Source organism: Diplotaxodon limnothrissa, linkage group LG13 (assembly GCF_057381915.1).
Source record: "Diplotaxodon limnothrissa isolate DT_005_m linkage group LG13, D_limnothrissa_male_GT1.1, whole genome shotgun sequence".
Taxonomy (NCBI): domain Eukaryota; kingdom Metazoa; phylum Chordata; class Actinopteri; order Cichliformes; family Cichlidae; genus Diplotaxodon; species Diplotaxodon limnothrissa.
Window position 1 is genome coordinate 16,449,347 of NC_140608.1, and position 23,098 is coordinate 16,472,444.

Sequence of the window (23,098 nt, forward strand, 5' to 3'; positions counted from 1 at the left end):
GCTCGCCTGTATGGACAGTGAATGGCTGTGAGTGTTTGTGAGGGGAACATGTGCCTGCTTTATCACTAATTGAAAGCTCTTCTGAATGATGATAAAGTGCAGCCTGGTGCCGTAATTAATGCACTCTAATTCTCTGTGAAGGCCCACCTGGGATCTCTTCTCGGGGCCCTCCTGGCTCTCCAGGGCCCCGTGGACCCCCCGGTACTTGCGACCCCAGCAACTGTCTTCTTCCATCTTTGTGAGCCCAGCAGAGGGGTTTGAGCTATTACGAAGACAGCCATCCGGCTCTGAGCTCAGTGCTGCAGCCACACAGCAGGGGAAGTCGGAGAGACTCACCGCTGACCTCTTTCTTTTTTTCACTTTACTAAAACACTCAGATGCTGTCTGGGTTTTGTTTTTCTGGGATTGCTGTTGGGTTTGTTTTGAATACAGCTGAAATCTCTTTGCAATGCAGTACTTTTAAGTTATTTTCCTTTTTTTAAATTTCATATCCTCTACTGTGACGTGATGCATTCCTTGTCAACTCTCATGTCTTTCACGACCATGAAATGACTCCTGTCTGAAAAAAAACACCATCTTAATTATGCGTTTGCCTCTTTAATGGGCATGTCTATGCACTCTTCTGTTCGCACTCAGATAAGCTGTTGTGCCGACCGAAGGTACATCTCATGTTTCTGTGTTCTCGTGCGTGTTTGCACGAGTTTCTGTGCGTTTGAGGAACAGATTAGCTGAGCGAATGTACTTATTGTACGTGGAGGTGTGAGAAAATAGCAGATTTATGAAGCGCCTTATGTAACCAAAGTGCAGCCGACGTGTCTGATATAGAAATTATTTATTTTAAGCCGCATTCTGCAAGAATGTATTTTCAAAATGGTCACAATGAATGTAGGAAATGTAGCATGAATATTGAGTGACGTTGTTACTAGAAAGTGGATTTTCGGATTACCTGTAATCCCGATGGAGTCTCTGGTGACACGTTTGCGTCGTGTACAATGATCACTTTTAAAAGAAGCTGCCGTATAATTGTCGGTTAACGCGTCTTCCAGTTTTCTGCAAGTCACGAGTTGTTAACTGAGCGCTCGTCGTAAGACAAAACCAACAAACAGCTCAGTGACACTGTTTGTCTGGAGCTTCTTTTTTTAGCCTTTTACATCATTTTTCTCCACATGAAATGAATGTAATTTAAATGGCGTTTGTGTTCAGTGATTGTAGCGTGACCCTTCATTTAGCTTTACTGTGGAGTTAATCTGTAAATATTGTGTATTTTAAATGTTTGTTTTTCCTTTTCATTTTTCTTGTGTAATGGGGTGCGTTAAGGGACCTGAAAACATCATTTTCATCCATTTTTTGTCATTGTAACAACACGTTAAGGTTCTCACCTGTCACACAGTGCTGCAAATTATTAACACATATTGTTTACAAGGTGTCGTGTATGACAATTCCTCTGGTTTTTATGTATATTTTTGATTTTCACAAACACAAAGGAGATCAGAATACTACACTACAGCTAACAGACGCATCAAACTTTTCATGTACTTGAACTTTCTCGTAATCGCACCGTGGTGTTTTTAACAGTTGGGTTTCAGGGAGCTTTGAGACTGGATTTATTTATGTGCTATGAATTTTCTGAAACCTTTGAAGCCTGTGCATTTTATCTAAACAGGCCGTGTAACTGTAGTGTAGATCTTGTGCAGAAACACACATTTTAAGAACTTAAGTACGCTAAAGATGACAAAGGAATTTTTTTAAAAATCCAGCATTTACACATTGGATTTTAGTTTATTCACTTCTTTAAAAAGTTTTTGTTCTTTCAAACTTTATAATCTCACTAAAAAATAACTTTTTTGTGTAGAAGAAAAAGATAATTAGCCTGTAGTGTATATTGGTTTCCTCAGGTTTTCATTTTGAGCTCTGTTTAATTAGAGCTTGATGCAAAGGCTTTAATTTGACTTTTAAAGAGTCCTGCTGTGATTCATGTTTGAAACGTTCTGTGTGTGTATCTGAAATTTTGTGACATTAAGAGCTCGGTTCTTTCTGTCTCTCCTTTAACATCTGCTGTTTGACACTTTTTTCCCTTTGTACTTCACAGTCATTATTCTTCTCTTATACATGTAAATTTTAACTCACATCTTACAGATTTTTTTCCCCTTTTTTTTTTTTACATTTTTCTCAGCATGCCAGCTTGGTTTTATCTCTGCTAAATTTTATCAGACTGGGTGGGTTTAATTTTAGAGGAGTACTGAATCAAACGCTTGCCACAAACTTCATTTGTGAGTTGAAAGAGCCCCCTGCTGGACATGTATTTCATTGCTTTTGTAATGTGAATGGGAAACTATTATTCTTTGCTTTTGTAGGCCACATAAAATCCCCTCCTTCTAGGGGCTCCTGTCTTTTCATCAAAGTAATTTTCATATTCGGTTTTAATGGGTTCCCGTCAGAGACAATAACACTGACCTTGATGAGATTCAAATGAGACAGCATCAGCAAACTAATGTGACCTAAACTTTTTCAGCGTGCTGATGAAAGCACCTCCCTCCATATATTGAATTTAGCTTCAATTGATATTAATGTGCACCAGTTTGTGGCTTCAGTTTAGCTAAACAGCATAATAAGTAGGGAGGACACAAATTGGCTGCTGATGACACAGCTCACTTCACTAGAAATTTGAAGCCATTCATATTACTCCAATTGTTCTAAGTGGAAAATGTCAGATGAAAGCAAACTCGTGGACGGAGTCATTGAAGGTTGAAGCGTCCTAAAACAATAACACCGCTTTCATACGTGCACGTGTTTCTTTCTTTTTTCCTTCTTTTTTTTTTGCATATTCTCCCCAGTAATGTAAGTCGATCCGGTTGCCACATGTGATCTAATCTTGTAAGCAAAGCCTGTAATGAGATGTAATATGTAGCAGACTCTCAGCGTGGTCCCTAGGATTAAAAATGTCTGCCTGCTGGTCTCAGTGAAACTGATCTCTGCTCTTTTATAAGCTCATGTTGTGCCGTGTGACTTCAATGTTTGTTCTTTGTTTGAACACCTACCTCAGTCTTGGTTTACCACAACTACATGATTAGATTTGTTGTTGTTGGGGGGGAGACACCAAAACAACTGTTGCCTTTTAACTGAAAAAGCGAATGAAAGCCTCGTGTCTATGTAAAAACACACATATTGCAGTCCTGTTATCAGCTGACGTGCTGATGGGATGACAGAGAACAGGCGCGGTGATGTTCCTGTTGTTGGGGGAGTGTAAGGGGGAGTGGGGGGGGGGGTGGTTACCAGGCATCAGAGGTTATACTTTACAGCCTTCTTTGCAGCTTCTTTCATTTACACTGATTAATGGCATCTGCCTTACACGTGTGCAATAAATGTTATTCAGTGCGTGACTTCCTTGTATATTCTGCACTTACACTTCTTTTCAATAAAACTTTATTCACAAACCTGATGCTGTTTCTGTGTTAATTATTGTTCTTTTGTTTTGGGGGGTGGGGTGGTAGCCAGTTTACTATTTCAACATGCTTTTTTTAAATGTGGTAGCGTAAATAGCGAGGGATATGTGTCAAACTAGTTTGGAATTGAACTTATTTAAGCAGCTGTGACATCAGAGAAACAACTGAGGCAAACATTGTCACTGCAACAATTATTTAGTAGCTGCTCTGGAGAGTTTTTGACTATGTCATGAGGAAAAGTGCTTATTTTTTAGAAGAAAATGGAAATTTGTACCTCTGTAACTGGGAACGCACCATCTGCTGCAGAGGATCTGGTGATGTGATTGAAAGGTGCGAACAGCTGGTAGATTGTGAGACTGTTTAGTCAGTTGTGACATTTGTATTTTATTTCATTTTTAACTCCGAGGTTCTTGGAAAAATGGTTAAGAATCATTTCCTGATACTCTTTACAAAATATATTTTTATCTTTAATCACACCGGTATACAGAATAAATTAAACACTCCATATGCTGTCCTGTGTATTTCTTACTTTGATGATGGTTTTCCCTCATCCTTCAAACATACTCCCACATATGCACAGCTGTGCTCTGTTGTCATTCTTTACAATGAGGTAACATTTCACATCAGGGGGTTTGTAGGGAATAGAAGTAACCACTGTTCAGTTTTTACAGATTTACACCATACAGCAAGCCTGAAAAGACAGTCAGAAATGTAAAACTATATATTCAAAAGAGGGTATCAGAAAGGTTATCTTTGGAAGATCAGCTCATAGAGACCATGATGGTTTGAAACCCTCAGCTCCCCCAGCTCTCACCCCCAAAAAAATCCTCATCCTGATTTAATTTAGTTAATTATTTGAGATGTTCTGGGAAAAAGTGGAGGAAAAGAAAGAGCTTTTATTTCGGAAAACTAGTTAAGGGAGACCACAAAAAGAAAATTCAGGCAGAGGTACAAGGAGAGTGGGATAAACAACCATTTCTGGTCATTTTTATATGTCGGAAATGGGAGCACAGTCCTGAATATATCAAAACAGCTCTCAGGTAGAAAAAAAACACACCAGAACAGGCTAGATTTTTGCAGCGCATAAAAAAAATATATATATGTGTGTGTTTTTCCACGACTCAAAGAGGCTGGCTGCTTCTGATGGAGATGTGGCTGGCACAAAACATGCTCGTAAGACAAGAGGTTAGCGAATCAAAGGCACTGTGCCAGCTAGAGCCCCTGGGAAGAAACTGTGAAAAATGCTGTGTGCTCAGGGGAGATAATTCGACAGTCTTTCTGTTCTTTGCCAGAATGTCTCTTAGTTTCCTGCAGGTCCCTTCACATCCAAGGACTGCTGCGCAGCTCCTGCCTGAAGGTTGCAGGCTGATGGGTCACAGTAACCATTAGGACCGGCTGGACCCGGAGGCCCGGGCACACCGAGCTGTCCAGGAATGCCAGGAGGTCCCCTCTGCCCATCCTGACCGTCACGGCCATAGCCAGGCCTTCCCGGTTCCCCTGTGATGACAAAATATGCTTTACTTAATTGCTGACTTTAACAAACAGGTTAACATTTATCCTTAATGTAACAGCTACTCACATGATTTATTATAAAAGACTGTTGGTTGCTTTTCAATAGATTAGATTTAGCAATGTAGGCTTTATTATTTTATTTTTAGGTTGTTTAACTTTTGTAATGTGTAATTGTGCATGATGATAGTCATACAGAGATAAAAATGTACTCACCAGGAAGTCCAGGTGGTCCAGGTTGACCTTTCGGTCCTCGAACAATGGGTCCTCTGGCCCCTCTGTCTCCCATGTCACCTGTAAGACGTATTATATAATGATATATAATTTATTTACAAAAAACAAAAAGAAAAAAAGAATTGTGCCGTTGTTTTGTTTAATGTCTAATTAAAAAGCAAATAAGGAGAGCGCGTTCATCACCTTTGGGTCCTTTTGCTCCCATCTGTCCTGGTGGCCCTTTGAGTCCTGGAAGGCCTCTTGAGCCAGCATGCCCGGGGAAGCCGTTGTCTCCTGGAGGACCAGGAGGCCCCGGTGGGCCAGGTTTTCCAGGTAAACCAGCAATGCCAGACTCTGGCCTCCTTAAACTAGCAGCTAACTGAGTCAGCTGTTCTGTGGAAGCGCAACAGAAAGATGATGAACCATTAGGTGAAAAACAGTCACTGAATGCTTCTCAACAGCTCTAGTTGATAGTTGTCAAGGGCACTTTCAAGGCATAACACTTGAGAATAAATCATTTGTCACCAGAAGGCTCATTTCTAAAAACTAATGTCACACTTAGGTCCGAAACAATTCTCGCGTGGGAGCTCTTAAACTTGAGCACTGGACACGATCGAGGTGAAAGTGTGGTCATGATATCCCTCAAGCCTTTCCTGCTTTTAACCTTTTTCCATAGGACACCAGTAAATTGAGCAGAAAGGAGATAATATTCTTTATTTCAACCAATCAGTGACAGAAAATTTATGTTCATGGTGCAAAGGATCTAATATTAATAAGCTCCCGTGGCTCCCTTCTGCACGGTATTTTGCACTTAAAATTCCAGTTTTCTGGCTCCTGATGAAAATTCATGCTGTAGCTGCTCGACTGCTCTTTTTTTTTTCCTTTTTTTTTTAAAGATTTCCTTCCCAGGCAGACTCTTTGCTTGGAGCAGAGGAGTGTAGGTCTGCTGGAGGTGAAATTAATTTTTCAGCACATCGGGTATAAAATAGTCATGAGGATAGGAGATGAGTTGTGAAGACGTAAGAGCAAAAGAATGAAGAGAACAGAGGTTGTGACTTCGGTGAAACATTTCTAAAACTCGGAGGAGGGATCTTTCATCCATCAAATAAACAAAGGCTGAAGCTTATTTCATGTTTTGGCTATGAGACCTTCCCTTTTTCAACTTCAGAGTATTCAGCAACCACCCGGATAAATGAGAAAATGCAGCCGTGGCTCTGTGTGTGGTTGTGTAATGAGGCATTCTGGGACGTATTAAAGTCATGAAATGAGGCACGGGGGAGTGATAAATGGGGTCAAAGGCCTATCTTTTCTTACCTTGCATGACTCGCATGCAAACTTGTTTGATGTGCTGATCACTTGGCTGTTTACCCTAGAAGGGAAGAAGGAAAAAGATGACTTAATAGATTTCATGACAGAGTTTAAGGCATTTAATGCAGAAACTCAACAGTGAAGCAGACCATCTTAAAATGAAAGATTATTAAGTCCTCTTTATGTTGAGAAAACACTGCTGTTCTTAGGCTTATATAACAGGATTAACAAACACAAAAAGTGCACAGTGGTAGAGCAGAATACCAGGCTTACTTTCTCCTCTCTTGAAAAGTTGACATTTGTGGAGATACAAGTGTTCCCCTTACAACCTCACAGGTGTTGAATTTGAATTTGGGATTTCACTGATCTTGATAAGGAAGCATTCCTTTTGCTCACCTCCCTGTAGAGGGATGCCAGAACACCGGCAAGCCGGGGGCAAGTGGGGATTCACTTCACGCAGACTGAAGTATCAGGTGGGTGCAGAAACTTCTAAGATATCAGTGAAACAGTATTTCAGGAGCATCTTGAATTTTGGAGTTTAGTGTACTCACTGTTGCTATATGACACTCGTCTGTGTTATTATTTATTTTGCAGTATTATTAGTATATCAAAGCCATCAAAATAATAAAAGTGTGTATGGCTGTGATGAACCCTATATTAACTTAAAGCTTAACAATGTGTTTTTTCATTAACCTGCTTATTATTATTCTGAGGAAAAAATATGTGAGATTATATAATTACTTCCTAGATACATTTAAAAAAATAAATACATACCTACATGCATAAATTTATTTCTAAAAAATAAATGAATGGCATTATGACGCAGTGAGCTCAAAGAAACAACGCCCGCAGTTCAAATCTAGGCCCAGGTACGGTGGCGCTGGGAGGTCAAAAGTACTGCAACTTTTAAAAAAAAATCACAAAAACACAACAAAGTGTTTTTGGGAAACATTAACGTGACAGAACAGCTGCAGGCGTTACAAGCTAACAGTAAGCGGCTAATAGAAAGCATGTAGCTACAGTATATAATGAATCATGTGACTAAAACACACAGTACCTGCATCTTTTTCTCCCTCTCCACAAATGAATCTTCCGCTTCTTTTAAAGCGTCTCAGAGCGATCCTGCACATGCTTTGGTTTCTGTCAACTTCTGCATGTCACGTTATTGTCTCCTAAGAAACATGCCTGTTTTGTTTCGTGAGCTTTTGCAGCGTGTTTTGTGTGTGTGTGTGTGTGGGGGGGGGGGGGGGGGGGGGTTTAGTTGCAGTGTATTTGACCTCTCAGGGCCACCATAAGTCTGTTGTATCCTATAGATGTATCATTTCACAGTCTTAAAGTTTTGTTCAAGTTCTATCTGAGTATTATCTTGTTTTTTAATTCACTTATTAATTATACTTAGAATTCTTTGTGGCTTTTTTTTAAGTAAAACACTAAACATACACTGAAATCATTGCATTATATGGATTGATCGTGTTTTTGCTTACTAAAGCTGTGGAAAATGTGGCATGTTTGCATACTCTGTAACACATAAGGCAAATCCTTGATTCATTTTAGAAACCACTTGAAGAAACAAATGACAGATAATGAAATTTTAGCTGGGTTCACATCACTTCTGCTGAAAACCATTTATATAAGACAAAATTGTTATTTTATGTAGTAACATTTATTTATTTATGTATTTACAATTTGACTATTTTATTTATTACATTTACAGTTAATTGTAAGCCTTAGGCCCGAGAGTTTGGTTCATGAGTGGTAACTACTTTCTCTTGGACCTACCGCAGGACCCTGTGTTCCTCTGACTCCAGGTGGGCCTCTGTTTCCCTGCATGCCCCGTGGTCCAGGTGTGCCAGGTGGTCCTTCAATGCCAGGCTGTCCTCGACTTCCCTCGGGACCTATTCTGCCAGCCTCACCGGGGTTCCCAACCTAAAAAGACAATAGCTTTTAGACTAGAAGCATTTTAAAACCTCAGCACATTGTCAGTCACTCGGCACAAAAGGAAAACGGTGATGCTATTAAGGTTAAAAACAACGAATTTCAACTCACTTCCCCTTTAGGGCCGGGTTCTCCTGAGTCACCCTGTGACAAAAATAACAAACACAAATGTTGGAAACATTACAGATGTGCTTTGGTAAGAGTGAACGTGTAAAATATGTCAGATTTATCCTGTTAGTGTTAGTGTAACCACTTACAACATCCCCCTTTTCTCCTGGATTTCCCTCATCACCTTGAACTCCCTGTGAAAAGAAAGGAAAAAGTTTTCAAATAATCTATGCAAAGAAACCCATTTGTTATTTAAATTCAGTATTTTCCTGTTAAGAGAGAATTAATTCATTCCTACTTGCTCTCCTTTGGGTCCTGGTTCTCCACGATCTCCCTGTAATTTATAAAAACAGATGAAGACGCCATGCAAAACTCAGAAGTACAAAATATTCCATTTGTATACTCTAGAGGGAGCCGATCAGCTGGTTGTTGCTGATTATTGAGTCCATTTTTACCTTTTTTTAGCATTTTTTAAGCAAATTGTCTGAATTTTTTATTTACTTACCCTTTCTCCTTTTATTCCAGGCAGACCAGGAGGACCTGGGAGACCAGGAAGACCAGGGTCACCTTTGGGTCCCTATAAAAAAAAAATATGTACATCGGAGAAGTCGAAACATTTAAGCAAGGATAAAGAAAAAAAATGTCCAGCACAGGCCCCCTTGACACCATGCTTAGAAGTAACTGTCGTAAAGCTTAGCATTGCTAGTCATTCTCTCCGGCGTGTTTGTGTGTGTGCCATTCTCCCTTTGATCACCGTCCGGCTTTCTGAGGAATGCCAGGAGAACAGAGAGCTCTTTCAGCCCGCTGCTTGGTCTCCCCTTACTGTGAAAATAGACCTTGTGTGAGATCTGGCCTCCATCTATTCTCTGAGACATTCCAGCTAAACAACAGCCAGGACTTTAGAGTCTGAAGTTTCCCTCTCTTTGGTTTCTTTCATTCAAAGTTTTTTAAAAAAAAAATCTATAGATAATTAAGGAATGTAGTCTACCAGCTTTTCTACTGATTGCTGTTGTTGTTTGCTGGGGACACATTGGCTGCCAGGCCTTTTAAAGTGATGCATTTTCCCAAATAAGGTAAGAATGTAAGCTAAAATAAGCTAAAAAAAAATAAAAAATAAAAAATAAATGTTTTCCCAATCAAAATGATTCACTTAACAATTACAGTCTAATGAATTTTTCTTTATAACATACCCGGGGACCTGGCTTTCCAGCGGGACCTGCAGGACCTTGCTGTCCTCTATCTCCCTGTAGGTCAAAAAGAAGATGATAAGAAGGTGAAATGGAGTAAAGTTTAAATCTAAAGCACAAGCATAACAGAAATTCTTCTTGGGAAAAAAAACACTTACAGGCTCACCAATGGGCCCGACAGATCCCAGCTCTCCCTGTTCTCCACGCTCACCCTGCAGTAACACGATACAGTGTCATAACAGAGGTGACACTAGCTATACTGATGTTTCCACAATCCCTGTTCATACTTACGAGTTTGCCAGCAGATCCTATTGCTCCAGAAAGGCCTGGGTTACCAGAATCTCCCTGTATAGAAACATCAAAGCTTATTTCAGACAGTAACAATTTAAGAGAAAAAATAATAAAAATCAATTAACAACAGAAAAAACGTTTTTTTAATATATTGATCAGGGAAAACACCTTAGGGCCACTTGTGCCTTTTGGTCCAGGTACACCAGGCAAACCCTAAAAACAGAGGACATGCATTTATATACGACACTAGAAAAAGGAAAACTGCTTTCAATCAGAGGAGCAATGTACCATTCTTAAAATGAACATCATCATAACAGTAAGAGAGGATAAAAGCTGGATTAGTGGATATAATTACATTTTGACACAAATAAGAAGATAATAACTCGTAAGGCTTTTGCAATCATTCGAAATTTCAAGATGATTCTCATAAATTCCCTAAACTTAACACATCAAAACTCTGCTCTGGCAGTTGTGCCTGAGGATGACAGTAATCACTACCTGACAGCACCGTCCACTATGTGCGCACTGTGTAATATTCATTATAAGATGCGACCCAACAGTTCTTTACTGAAATGTAAACCCAGAGAAAATATGTGAGCTTAGATAAACTGTACCCGTTGAAATGACTTAGTTGTGACAGTTTGAGTTCAGAGGTCATACTCACCGGAAGCCCTTGAAGTCCAACCTCTCCAGGGATGCCTGACTTCCCAACGCTTCCCTACAGGGAAACAGAGCAAAAGATTAATCTACTGAGAAAAATAGATGTTTACTTTCTATAATATTGCAAGTTATAACACAAGTTACAACTATTAAACAGTGTAATAATGCTCAACCTTTGCTCCAGGCATTCCAGGAATACCCTCACGACCATCCACACCTGGTAAGCCCTGATGAGAAAGGAGAGAAAGAACAATGCATGGTTTGCTCACAATGTGCACTATCTGATAATCACAGGATTATTTGTCATCACTGATACAACACTCACAGACTCGCCCTTGGGACCTGGAACACCTGTGAGTCCTCTTGGTCCTTGAGCACCCTAAACAACAAAGCAATCCAACGGTCAATAGTTTCTAATGGCTGTAAACAAACAGTCTAGTTATTCTTATGTTTTATTTATGAAAATATTCATATCTGTGATGATAAAGTGCTGCTGCTTACTTGTTCGCCTTTAGGCCCGGGTTCACCCATAACACCTCTTTGGCCTACATCCCCCTGAAATAAGTTGTCAGGTTATATTTACATGTCATCTTTAGTTCAAAGCAATCTTATTTATGTAGCTCCGTTTTACAACAAGTCTGCCAAAGGGACTTATATACAATATAGCAAGGTAAAGACCCCTCAATATTCAGGCAATCCACAATGAGCAATAAGAGAAAGAGGAGAGAGAAAAAAGGAACGTAGAGACCGAGGAGAACAAACAGGACAAAATGCAAACTATAAGGAAGAGTACACTAAAGGTAATGACATTCAGTATTTGCATATAAACAAATCAGGAGTGAAAACAGGGGGAGTGCAGAGGAAATGCTCAGTGTTTCATGGGAAGTCCTCCCAGCAGCCTGGGTCTATAGCAGCATAACTAATGAATTGTTCAGGGTCACCTGATCCAATGCTAGCTCTAAGCTTTAAGAGATTTAAGCATAATCATGAAAGGAGAGTGGATACTTGTCTCCCAAACCCAAGTTCAACTTAAGAGGAGCATGAACCCTCTGCCTCTCATTCTAGTTTTGGTAACTTTATGAACCACAAATGTATTTACATTGAAACAAACTTACAGCTGCCCCTGCAACACCCTGTGGACCTGGATCTCCATCAGGACCTCGAGGTCCCTGCCAAAGAACAAAATAGGTATTAATATCATTTAATTACAACACTTTACCAATTAAATATGATTGATCTTGATTCTTTTTTTTTAGTAAAGTCTTTTTACGATATTTTAAGTACAATAAAATACAGCACAGACTATTAAAAAAAACAAGAAAACAATTTAAACACATGATCTTGAATTTTAAATCTAGCTAGTGTGTTTGGGAAATGTTGTGGCAGGTCATGTTAACCCTGTGTTGGTTTTATAATGTGGCATATTATAAAGCCAACACGGTGTTTTTTAAATCAGTGACATGTCTGGACTGCAATCAGTTAAGCTAGCATCCACAGTCTTTAACTGTGTAGCTATGCTACTGTAAGACATGGGAGTAGTTTGGTATTGTCTTGCTGAAATAAGCAAGACAAAATATAATTTTGTCTTGTCCTAAAATATAATATATATATATGTGCAAGTTACCCATGTTCCATCAGTTGTACCGATGTCACACCGTTAATACCATAAGCAATGCTGGCTTTTGAGCTAAGTGCTAATAACAAGCCACACGGTCCTTTTGCTCAGGAATATATTCCAACCACAGGATAGTTATTGATCATTTTGTTTCAAATGAACTGCAATTGAACAACATTTCTTTTCACTTTGCATTTATGGATGCAAGAAAAAAAAAAGTGTTTACTGCCAACTGTTTTCATAAGTGCTTGTGGACGACTGCAGCATCTACACTATAGAATAGTGTCTTTTTATTAATGCAGTGCCCTCAACAATCTTATTCAAGACAAGACTCGTTCAATTTATTCATGTTACTGTTCGTTTGCCAATCAAATAAGTTCATCTCGTTTTAATTGCTAAACTTTTTTCACTTTATTTGTGACTACTGGTCCACTTTTTTAATGAACTCATGGTATCAAATTCAAAATGAACTCATATTTTCTCCAGAACTTATATTTTATCTTTTAAGAATATTTAATTTCAAAATTAGGGTTTATTTAAATGATTTACCAATTACTGTTTACATACATGGTGTCGTGGGCTTAAAAATGAAAGAAACATTTACCCTCTCTCCCTTTGGGCCCATCATTCCCATAGCTCCACGAAGTCCCTGAGGTCCCTGGATCAACAAACAGGTTAAGCAGATGCCTGGTGAGCATATTAACAGAACACAGAACAGTAACAAACAAATTGTAGCTTGAAAGACTCTTAATTCACTGATTAAGCACTGTATCTCACCCTCGGTCCTTGGGCTCCAACCTCCCCTGGACTTCCCTGCTCTCCCTCCGCGCCCTCGATGAGTGAAAAAAGAAAGAAAATCATTTGAAAAGCAATATTTAGTTAATCAGATGAAATATTGGGCTGCAAATTTAACTACATTATAAGAGTGTGGGCATACTGTGAACCGTGATGGCACTGGCAACCTATCAGCATGTTTCTTTTGCAGAAAAAAACAAATTGATGTTGCTCTTATCCACCGTGTGTTAATTAGAAAATAGGGGCAGCCATTCTGTAAAGTGTTTAATACCCACTTCTTAATGGATTGCAAGTGGGGAAACCAGACAAGCATTTAACCGGTCCCCAGCTTTGCAAATTACAAATAATATATTTGCTGCCTCTGTGGTACACCCGAGAAAGCATATCCATTAAGACAGATATTTATCAGGACCAGAGCAGAGCACATTTTCTCTTGTTAAAAAGGGCAATTTATTCTTTTAAATATGCGAATCAAAACCAGCAATTAAAATATGTAAACAATATATGAAATGTTACATAACAAGCCGAAACTAATGCAGTCAAACAGGTCAGCCGCTGCTTTTATTATGAGAGAAATTAGTAGTGCTTGATCAACTACCATCTGATGTAAGATTCAGAATTCATATTCTTCTATTTGGACAATATTCTTGCTCTTCAAGAAGATAAAAGTTATCTAGACTGTTAAATCATTCAAAAAATGTCTTGATTTTCTGGTGAGCGGATTTTTTTTGAGTGAATGAAAAAATAGTCTTCATGTTGGGTGAAGGTTGGAGTCGGGTCATATGTCATATGTAATGTGCAATTTAGATTACCATTGTCTCCTTCGACTTCAAATGTAAATACACCCCATGCTTTTATATAAATAGCATTGCTTTCTACATCATGCCAGTTTCTTCCATATAAACGCAACATTTACTTATTCTCTACTTCAACATTACTTACAAATATCGTGAGATAATACTCTTAAAGCCCCGCACAGTGCCGTTCTGTTGTTAACTGTAAATATCTTTGCGTGTGAGAGTTGTGTGAATTGCAGGCAGGCAAAAGGCGCCTCAAATGAAACTTTCAGTGAAGGAGAAAATCACTCTCAGTGAAGGAGTGCAAGCTGACAGTAAATCATATCCTGGCATGGGGGTGATAAAGGGAGATAGCCCCAGACTCATTTCCATTTATATAGTGCGTGGACACATTACAGGGAGAAGCTAGATCTGCTTGAATGTCATTTCGAATAAATCATCGCCCGTGCATGACAAGGAGTCAGAGAAATTACACACAAGCTTGTATCACTTCCTCTTGAAATTGAGCAGCACAAATAATCCTTGTCTCAGTGGTGTCGGGAATCAATTTTTTAAAGTTTAAGTCACGCGCATTTTTTTCCCCGATGTGCAACGTTGTGACAGTTGCGGGGGGAAATTCGGTGTTTTTAGTGATTATTTACACAGTTATAGGAGTATAAATTCACTTTGTTTATGTGCCGAGTGTTTATATCAGTTCATATGGCTAGGCATAGTCGTGGAGTAGATTTCAGTTTGCAAGCATTAACATATTTTACCTTGTGTCCTTGTTTCCCAGGTTCTCCTGCTTCACCCTTTGCACCTTTGTGGCCCTAGAAACAAGGCAGGCCAAGGCTATTAAAACAACAACACTATTTTGGGATACTAATGTGATTTCAGAGCAAACAAAAGTGACTTCTACTCACCTTCATGCCAGGAAGACCAGGATGTCCCGAGGTCCCAGGTGGACAGGAGTTGGGACACTAAGCAACACAATAAAAGTCAGAAAGTATTCCTAAAATCTAGTGTAAAAACAAAACAAGAAATACGGAAAGTAATTTTACCAGATCAGTGCTGCCAAGCACTCCAGAAGCACCCTGAAATGGAGTGAAAACTGCAGTTAACATTTTCATAACTCAACATCATCAGTGATTAGAGGAGCTTGTAAATACGCTAAAAGAAAGACAACAGTGTTTATTGATGGCAACTAACCAATTAAACCTAATGGCTTTAACATGTACATCTAGAAAGTTTGGAAATTTCATCAAATCCCAAATGAACCTTTAATCACTTACTCTGGGCCCTGCTGGTCCACGAGGTCCCTGTGGCCCGCTCACACCCATAGCCCCCTGTGATAAGAGGTGTAAACACATCAAGTCTACACAGGGAAGATGTGCACATGGTGTATAATTGCTAACATGCAAGAGGATAAAAGTACAGCAAGGCATTTCTTGCTGGTAATGTTGCAAACCAACATTACCAGCTTACAATTTGATTTTCAGAATAAAAGATGTGGATTATTATCTACAGAACACAACCAAACTATTAACAGGGATTTTTAAATCACTAGATTTTGACTCTGATTGTGTCAATTATATCGGTATATAGAAAATAAACTGTAGCACAGCTGGGTCACAGGAATGTGGATTTTTTTCTTTTGGATATTTAATGTACTGTTTCATGTTTCATAGGACAAAATATATTTACTGTGATTAGAAATGTATATTATGATTTATTTTAAAAAGCCAAAAGTCCGTCTTTGATTGAAAAATATGATTTACATTTTTGGGGGTTGACTTTCTTTTTAGACAAAATAATTATTTGTAATAAAAAGAAAACTGAATTGATTAGATGATACTTTCAGGTTGGTAACAGTGTGTGAGTGTGAATGCATTCTGCATGTGCACATATATATTTTGTCGCTTTATAGGGGTATTAACACATCATACCTACAGGGTGTAGAGATGCACAATGCAACTTTTATATGTTTATGTATTTTTGGTGGTTTACGCATTTGCCTAATAAGCTAAAGAGCCCTGGTGAGATCCTGGAAGGATGCAAAAATCCTTTTGAGGATGTATCAGTAAGGGCTGCCAGATCAAACATATGGAGCTACCTGCTGTGGCTATTTCTTGTGAATAAGGAAATGGCTGTAACAGTAGTTTCTTCTTCTTTTATATTATCAGTTTGTAATCATGAAAGATACTTGTATCCTCTTGTATCCTCCTCACTGTCTCAATAAAAAAAGAACAACAATGGTCCTTTTTCTCTGCCTCTACTCACAGGTGGTCCAGCTTTTCCCAATTCACCCGCAAGTCCTCCAGGTCCCGGAGGCCCCTGCTCACATTTCAGACCATTCAGTATTATTGACACATGTTGAATACAAAATAATTTAAACTTTTAGAATTACAGGAACTTGTATTTGTTGTGTAAACAAATTACTTACAAGGGGTCCATCTGGCCCAACACCCTGAGGAGACATACAATATGATTCAATATGAGTGATGTACAGGGTTTGGTGAACATAGCAATGACTTAAACACTAAAATTTAGACAGCTTCTATATCATATGACTTCCAGGTGGCCTCGATTGGCTATTTCCTGTGACTGGTGGGGTTCAAGAGGAAATGTTACTTACAGCTGCTCCACGAGGTCCAGGTTTCCCAGGTTCCCCCTAAAAAACAAACATAAACTTCAGGATTAGGTATGAAATTCCATTTTCAGGTAAAACTGAGCTATTTGAGCCTGCAAGCAGTTCAAATTAACATTCCTTCAGTTCATCACATGACTGAGCTGGGCAATGTTTAGCCTAATGAGGAAAGATGTTGGGGCTTCGTGCCTCATGGGGATTACACAGAAGACTTGCAGGATTAAGTCTCATTTGTCATGAGGAATTGGTTTATGCACTGCGGCTCTTTCTGCCATGCCAAAAGACTGGACAGCAGCTTGGCACCATTTCACTGACAGTCTCTGAAGCAGGAAAGCAAAGGCTCATTAGTCACTCACTTTCTGTCCGGGGGGACCGTCAGGCCCAGGATCTCCAATGGGGCCTGTCAAACCCTGCAGAGAAGAGTCATCGAGTGAAAATAACACATCATGGCAAATCTCAAAACAAATCAAGTGCCTGTTTTGCTCTTATATTTAAAAAAGACACTTTCAGAATTTAAATATGTTGCTTATGATGTCAAAAGAAAATGCCTTTCACCCCACCATCCCAGTCGATATTTCCAAATTGATCAGCTGATCCCCATATGTTACACCATCAAAATACTTGTGTGGGAGGAATTCTGCTCTATTCTGTCGGAAGTGGGAATAACTTGACTTTAACACCCCAGAATTTTAGTTCACGCTTCTCTGCTCCGTCCACAAAAGGGTTTTCAAATTATCAAGCACACAAGAAAATATAAGCGCCAGGTCAGAGGGCAAAACTTTAGGACTGCAACATTCCTCCGGCTCTTTTCAAACACGACACTGAAAGAAATCATTCCACACTGTTTTGAGAATTTTCAACAGGAGACACCAACAGTGGCCTGCCAAACAAAGCTCCTATTGTTTGTCACTTTGGGTGCAGTTTCTATAGGCAGTGACTTTTTTTTATCTTGTATTTTGAATTAAGTAACTGATTTGGTCTGTTTAAACTTCTAAAGTGAAAGTGAATTCACCTAAAGACCAAAATGTAAGCATAAGATGGGCTTTTGTGTTTTCCTAACCCACTGTTAAACTCTGAAAGGAACCTAAAACATGCAGGCCGTGATGCAAAGGAAACTGGGACTCGTTCATCCTGTCAAATAAATTCCTCAAATTTTTGCACACATGCACCAAGATCCCCTTCTACATCTAAAATTTCACTCCAAAAGTCTAACGTGCAAACATGACCTATTATGTGGGAGGAACACACCTTGTGGTCCCACCCCCTTTGCAGGTTTCAGGGTTTCTTGATAACTTTATAAAATAATGCTGATCCTAATAGTACAAAATATACTTCACTCACATCATTTCCAGGAATTCCAGGTAATCCTCCAGAGCCAGGTTTACCTGCATCTCCGTCGGGTCCCTAACAAAGGTTACAGATATTCAGTGAAAAAGACACACAATTGATACGATTACTTAAATCTCTTACTATATGTAATACTTACAGGAGGACCGTCTTCGCCATCGTCTCCCCTCTCTCCCTGAAACAAAAGAGATTTAATACTTTCAGGGGTCCAAACACTGAACTATTTTTAAAGTGTCTGACAGATTATACTGACAATGGTGAAAAACTATAAGCACTTACAGCAATGCCGTCAATTCCTGGGACACCTGCAGGTCCAGGGGGGCCAGGGGGTCCTTGGTTATTCTATGTATAATGAAATTAATTGTAATGTAATAGGAAAATATCTGATTACGTTTCTGATAAATACCCAACAATTTTGTCCCTCTGACAAAAGCCAATATGAAAAGAGCAAGAACAGGTGCACTGCCATGTTATAGACAGGACTGTCTCTGAAATACTGAAACAGAATTTCGGCTTTAAATTATTCAGTAGCTGACAAAACACTGAAACAAAGAACCAATTTAAATGAAAGCTGAAAATCTTGCATTTTCCACAACAGATTGACGCTCAAACAAATTAACCGAAGAAAGAAATCCCAGTCTAAGCATAATTGCAGGTAAATTAACTTTTTGTTTGACATGCACGCTTGCAGAAGAACTTACCAGCACTTCTGCCACATCTGTCTACAGACATAATAGAGAAAACAGGGAGAGAGAGAAACATAATGAGACTTACTTGAGAGGAGCAAATAAGGACAAGCTGCAAGAGCAGCACCAGAAATGGCCCTTTAATGCGCTGGGCCCCTGTCATGATCTCCCCTGTGCAGGAAAGGTAAAAGTTGTAGTCCTTTCTCTGGGGTTTGTTAGGTTGAAGGAGCCCCCTGTAAAATAACCCAACTGACTCCGGCTAGAGCTGTCTAGACAGCCAAAGGTCCCATAGCTTTCAGTGGCTCATGTATATTCATACAATGACCGGTTACAGGAAGTGATTGGAGGGTTTGCAGGGGAACACCACAGGGAGGGGCTACATTGCTGACACTACCAATAGGCAGGATCAGCGGTTTATTTAACCTCTGCTACGACCCAAAATGAATTTTATTCAACATTTAGTGTTACCGTTTATCTTTATATAAGAATGAAAAAATTAAATTAAATTAAAGACACAAAGAGATCATCGTGGTCAGCAACTTGTTCTGTGAAGCGCAAATCCTGGACGTTGTTTTGGCCCATTCCCCCCTCTTCATTACAACTGATCATTCTTACCGATGCCCCGCCTGGGAGGTCATAACATTCCTCCTTCCGGGCTCGAGTCACATCGCAGTGAATTAGCATTGACTGCAGTTCAACCTAGAGAAATAGGAAAAAAAAATACTGTTAATTAGCACAATACCGTGAAAGTACAGTACAGTCTGTGTCCCAAAGGTTAGGCCCTTTAATAATATATCGTCAGTTAGGATAAGACAAAAAAATATTTAAAGAATAAAACCAAAAAACTAAAACTATCGAATAAGTTCATGCTTATGGACAGGGAGCGTATCATAACATAAACAATTAATAATAATAATAATAATAATAATAATAATAATAATAATAATAATAATAATAATAATAATCAGTAAAGTTTGGATGAGGAGACCACAGACTACCAAACAGGATGTTGGAAAACCTTGCTAACGGGCGCCCGGAAGGAAGAACTCCTGTGCATATAAATAAAAGACTGTTTGGGGGTTGTTTTCATAGTAAAAGCTTTGGCGCTGCAATCACTTGAAAAATATTTAAGTTGTAATGTCACTATATTGAAGTTTATGGGAATAAACGCAAAAGATTTGTACATCAGAATGAAGACATTTGAAAAAGTGTAGGCCTGGGGTCACGTGGGTGGTCAATCAAAACAGTCCTTAGGCTTTAATAATGAATTCTATTTTTCTATTATAAATAATGAAAAGTCATTATGTATCAGGGAAGTGTGTCTTTTATGTGCCTTACAATCATCCATACTATATTTTGTGTAGCTTGAAGCATAGCCCACAGTAACAAGAAAGAAAGAAAGAAAGAAAGAAAGAAAGAAAGAAAGAAAGAAAGAAAGAAAGAAAGAAAGAAAGAAAAAGAAAAGGAAATGATCTGTAATGAAATAATCTAAGACCAATTATGGTGTTAAATCCTAAAGTATAGTTCCCTACTATATATGGGTCTGAAAGTGGGCGAATTCCATCAACTTTAGTACTAAATTTAGTCCTAAAAGAGACATACCGGAACTGCTACCACCGGGTTATCCTTGAGCTTTCCTATTAACGTGAAGCCATTAAGGCTGACTTCTAGTCTGGGTGGAATATCCTGAGAATCGATCAGGACACAGTCCACGAAAAGGGCCACAGAGTCCCTGCTGATTTCCAGGAACACTCTGTGCCACTGGTCATTGAAAAGAAACCCCAGTGGGCTGAAAACGACAGTCTGCCTCCCTCCGTTTAGCGCTGTGAAAGTAAACTCCAACGACTTGGATTCCCCGTTGAGCCTGACGGCCATCTGCTCGTCGCCGTTCACATCTTGCATTTGCCAGATATTCCAGTTTTGATTTACGGTGCTGCCACTCATGCGCAGCACTGCCAAAAATGCAAACTCCTCCGGCAATCCAAGCGGATAGGCTGATCTGCAGCATAAAGGGTGCACAGTTATTAAACCCTCAGAATTTTTTTTTTTCAATTAAAAGTCAGCGGATCGATCAGAATGTATGAACTTTCTTGATTTTTTAGACTGTTATTAATGACTCTGTTATAAAATGAAACCTATTGACATCTCTTGCAACACGAAGGTTTTATTCTGTGTGTGATTTGTGTGGAAGTTAAAGATGGGTCACAAAAGGAAAGGGGTGGAGCAGGTAATCGCGCCTTTGACGGTCAGGACCATGGACAGGGTAAACGGCATTAAACCAGACAAACCACTAGGTGTCGGTGTTCACTCACACATTTCAAAGCACAGCACCTCACCTTGTGTTGATTCTGAAGTTGAATGCTGGGCCTATTTGATAAGCAACATTCTGAGAAGATGGTCCAGCCACCTTTTTCACAGTGCCCCTTCTTGCCAACTCAGCAATGTGGAACTGTGACATGATATAAAATCCTGAAGGACACATAAGTGGTTAAATATACATCTTATACGGCTTACAATACAATAGTCCTTATTGTTTATGTGCTGTTTAAGTGTTCTTTTAATGTCTATTTACAGAGAAAATGTTGGGGTCATTCTCATTATACACTCTTTTTTCTTTTCACAATAACATTACTTCATCTGTATTATATTTTGAGTCCACCTGGGAAATGATCCTCCCCAATGCTGATCTGAGGGCACATGGACTGCTGCTCCAAATGAATACCAACTTGAGATGAAAATCTCACAGCTGCAAGAAGGAAAGAGAAAGTAGTCAAAGGGCGTGTGTGTGTGTGTGTGTGTGTGTGTGTGTGTGTGTGTGTGTGTGTGTGTGTGTGTGTGTGTGTGTGTGTGTGTGTGTGTGTGTGTTTGTGTTTTGTAGAAGGGAATAAAAGCTCAGTGTTTGGAAAGCAGCACCAGTGCCTTGAATAAATATTAGACTATCTCTGGCTGTTTGGCTCAGTTCTAGATTTGTCTGTTTTTACACATCTGTGCAGAAAGTTTAAGGTTTTCCTCGAGCGTGAAGAGGATCTTTCCTTTTTCTGTTTGCCAACATGAGTCTCAGCATTGCATAAAACACCTCACTCCCCCCAGATGTATAACTCTGGGTTGATGCTGTAGCGTTACACTTATATATATATTTGGCAATTTAATATACTTTGAGAATTCAGTGAACATTTGAATCTACATTTATATGTACTTGCACAAAAAAAAGCTCCTAATCAAGTGATGTTAGTGCTTCTACACATACCCATATGCTGGATATATGTAATAAAATATAGATAAGAACAGGATGCGGTAAAGAGGGAAGACATATGGAGAGAGGAAGGAAAACAAATAGTGTAAACCTAATGGGAAAGAAGGTCGTGAAATAAGTGCCTAAGTCAATACATGTCGATTTATTGATTTACTGATACTTATAAAAATAAATGCGGGTGTCCAAGTCTTTTGGCTATAGAAAAGAGCACTATAAACTCAGACCACACTGTTTAGAGTAACAAAAATGTGACAATTATTTAACATGTTAAGAAGATCATGCATCTCAAAGAAACAGTTTCAGCAAAGAAGAACAGCTGCCACAAGCACAAACTAATGATTAATATGTGTAGTATGCTGCGGTTGACAGATACCGAACATGACTCATATTTGAGGGGATGCACTGCTCTGGTAATCTTGTTACTTTGTTCCTGTTTTTTTTTTTTAATGAAATGCCAGCTTCATGTGTCATTGATTTGTCAGCAATTGCACCATACAGCTCAGAAGATTACTTACTCTGGGAATGAAGTCCAGTGCAGAGGCACAGTGGGATCACATAGCAGCAGCACAATGAATAGAGCAGGATATTTCTGGAAGTTAATCAGAAGAAATCCTTGGTTCAGGTTTCTGACAGCACAGCCAGACACAACTTGTATTATTCTTGCTGTTGTAATTAAGTAAAAAGTTTACCTTTCGATTCCACCCATTTAAAAAAATTACCTGCTGCAGGATTTATTTTCTGATTTTCTTCCAGTAGTGAGCAAAAAAACCCAAAAAAACGCTGAAGTGTTGCTCGGTCAGCAGAAGTAAATAGCTTCGGGTCTCAGTGAGAGGTCTCTTATAAGCTTGGCTTTTGTTATTTATTTGCAGGAGTGAGTCAACAGTCTCTGCAGTGTCAACTTCACCGTTCTCTTGCACCCACCTTGGATTTTATTTTAGGCCTTTAATGTTACTTCAGGCATATATAACCTCTGTATTGTAACCCATTTGTAATTCTATGAGCGTCATTGTGTATGCTAAATAAAATGTAGTTGACTATGAAAAAGATCATGTTACCCTGTGGTGACATAATTTCCCCTGAACTTTTGGGACTGCATTCTTTGTGATCTCTGTGGCTGCATGGTATTCAGACGACATTGTTTCCAGTACAGTCCAAAGTGAAAATCAAGAGACTCTGACCAGGGAAGTATTCAAGCTGTGTTTGTTCTTAGAAGAAGGCAATAAAGTGCAGGACTTGCATTTTTCACAGTAGTCATAACACCCAGAGCCTAAGAAATGTCTTGTGTGGATTTCTAAGAAACTGGACCCTTTTTTTTTTTCAAGATT

At 39.1% G+C, this 23,098-nt stretch overlaps 2 protein-coding genes across 3 annotated transcripts in view; one reads left to right on the forward strand and one right to left on the reverse strand.

Moving 5' to 3' along the window:
- The window catches only part of LOC146620100 (uncharacterized), a 121,161-nt gene extending 117,948 nt beyond the window's left edge, over window positions 1–3,213 (forward strand). For both annotated transcript variants that reach the window (XM_085368762.1, XM_085368763.1), the window contains one exon: window positions 142–3,213. In XM_085368762.1, the coding sequence (XP_085224888.1) occupies window positions 142–242 (101 nt within the window). In that variant the 3' untranslated portion in view covers window positions 243–3,213. The remainder of the gene's footprint in view (window positions 1–141) is intronic.
- Window positions 3,214–4,272: 1,059 nt separating this feature from the next.
- On the reverse strand, window positions 4,273–22,556 carry col9a1b (collagen, type IX, alpha 1b). The gene is made up of 38 exons (XM_085369378.1): window positions 22,463–22,556; window positions 22,289–22,362; window positions 21,180–21,266; window positions 20,857–20,989; window positions 20,123–20,519; window positions 19,136–19,219; window positions 18,536–18,556; window positions 18,114–18,176; window positions 17,974–18,009; window positions 17,829–17,891; window positions 16,844–16,897; window positions 16,476–16,511; window positions 16,284–16,307; window positions 16,121–16,174; window positions 15,133–15,186; window positions 14,902–14,934; window positions 14,764–14,820; window positions 14,617–14,670; window positions 13,047–13,100; window positions 12,874–12,927; window positions 11,770–11,823; window positions 11,156–11,209; window positions 10,980–11,033; window positions 10,828–10,881; window positions 10,659–10,712; window positions 10,163–10,207; window positions 9,995–10,048; window positions 9,862–9,915; window positions 9,707–9,760; window positions 9,022–9,093; window positions 8,815–8,850; window positions 8,666–8,710; window positions 8,520–8,552; window positions 8,253–8,399; window positions 6,480–6,534; window positions 5,370–5,558; window positions 5,169–5,246; window positions 4,273–4,940 (listed from the first exon to the last, which is right to left on the reverse strand). The coding sequence occupies exons 1-38, from the start codon at window positions 22,477–22,479 to the stop codon at window positions 4,744–4,746; spliced, it is 2,778 nt and encodes a 925-aa protein (XP_085225504.1). The 5' UTR covers window positions 22,480–22,556; the 3' UTR covers window positions 4,273–4,743.
- Between the last annotated feature and the right edge of the window lie 542 nt (window positions 22,557–23,098).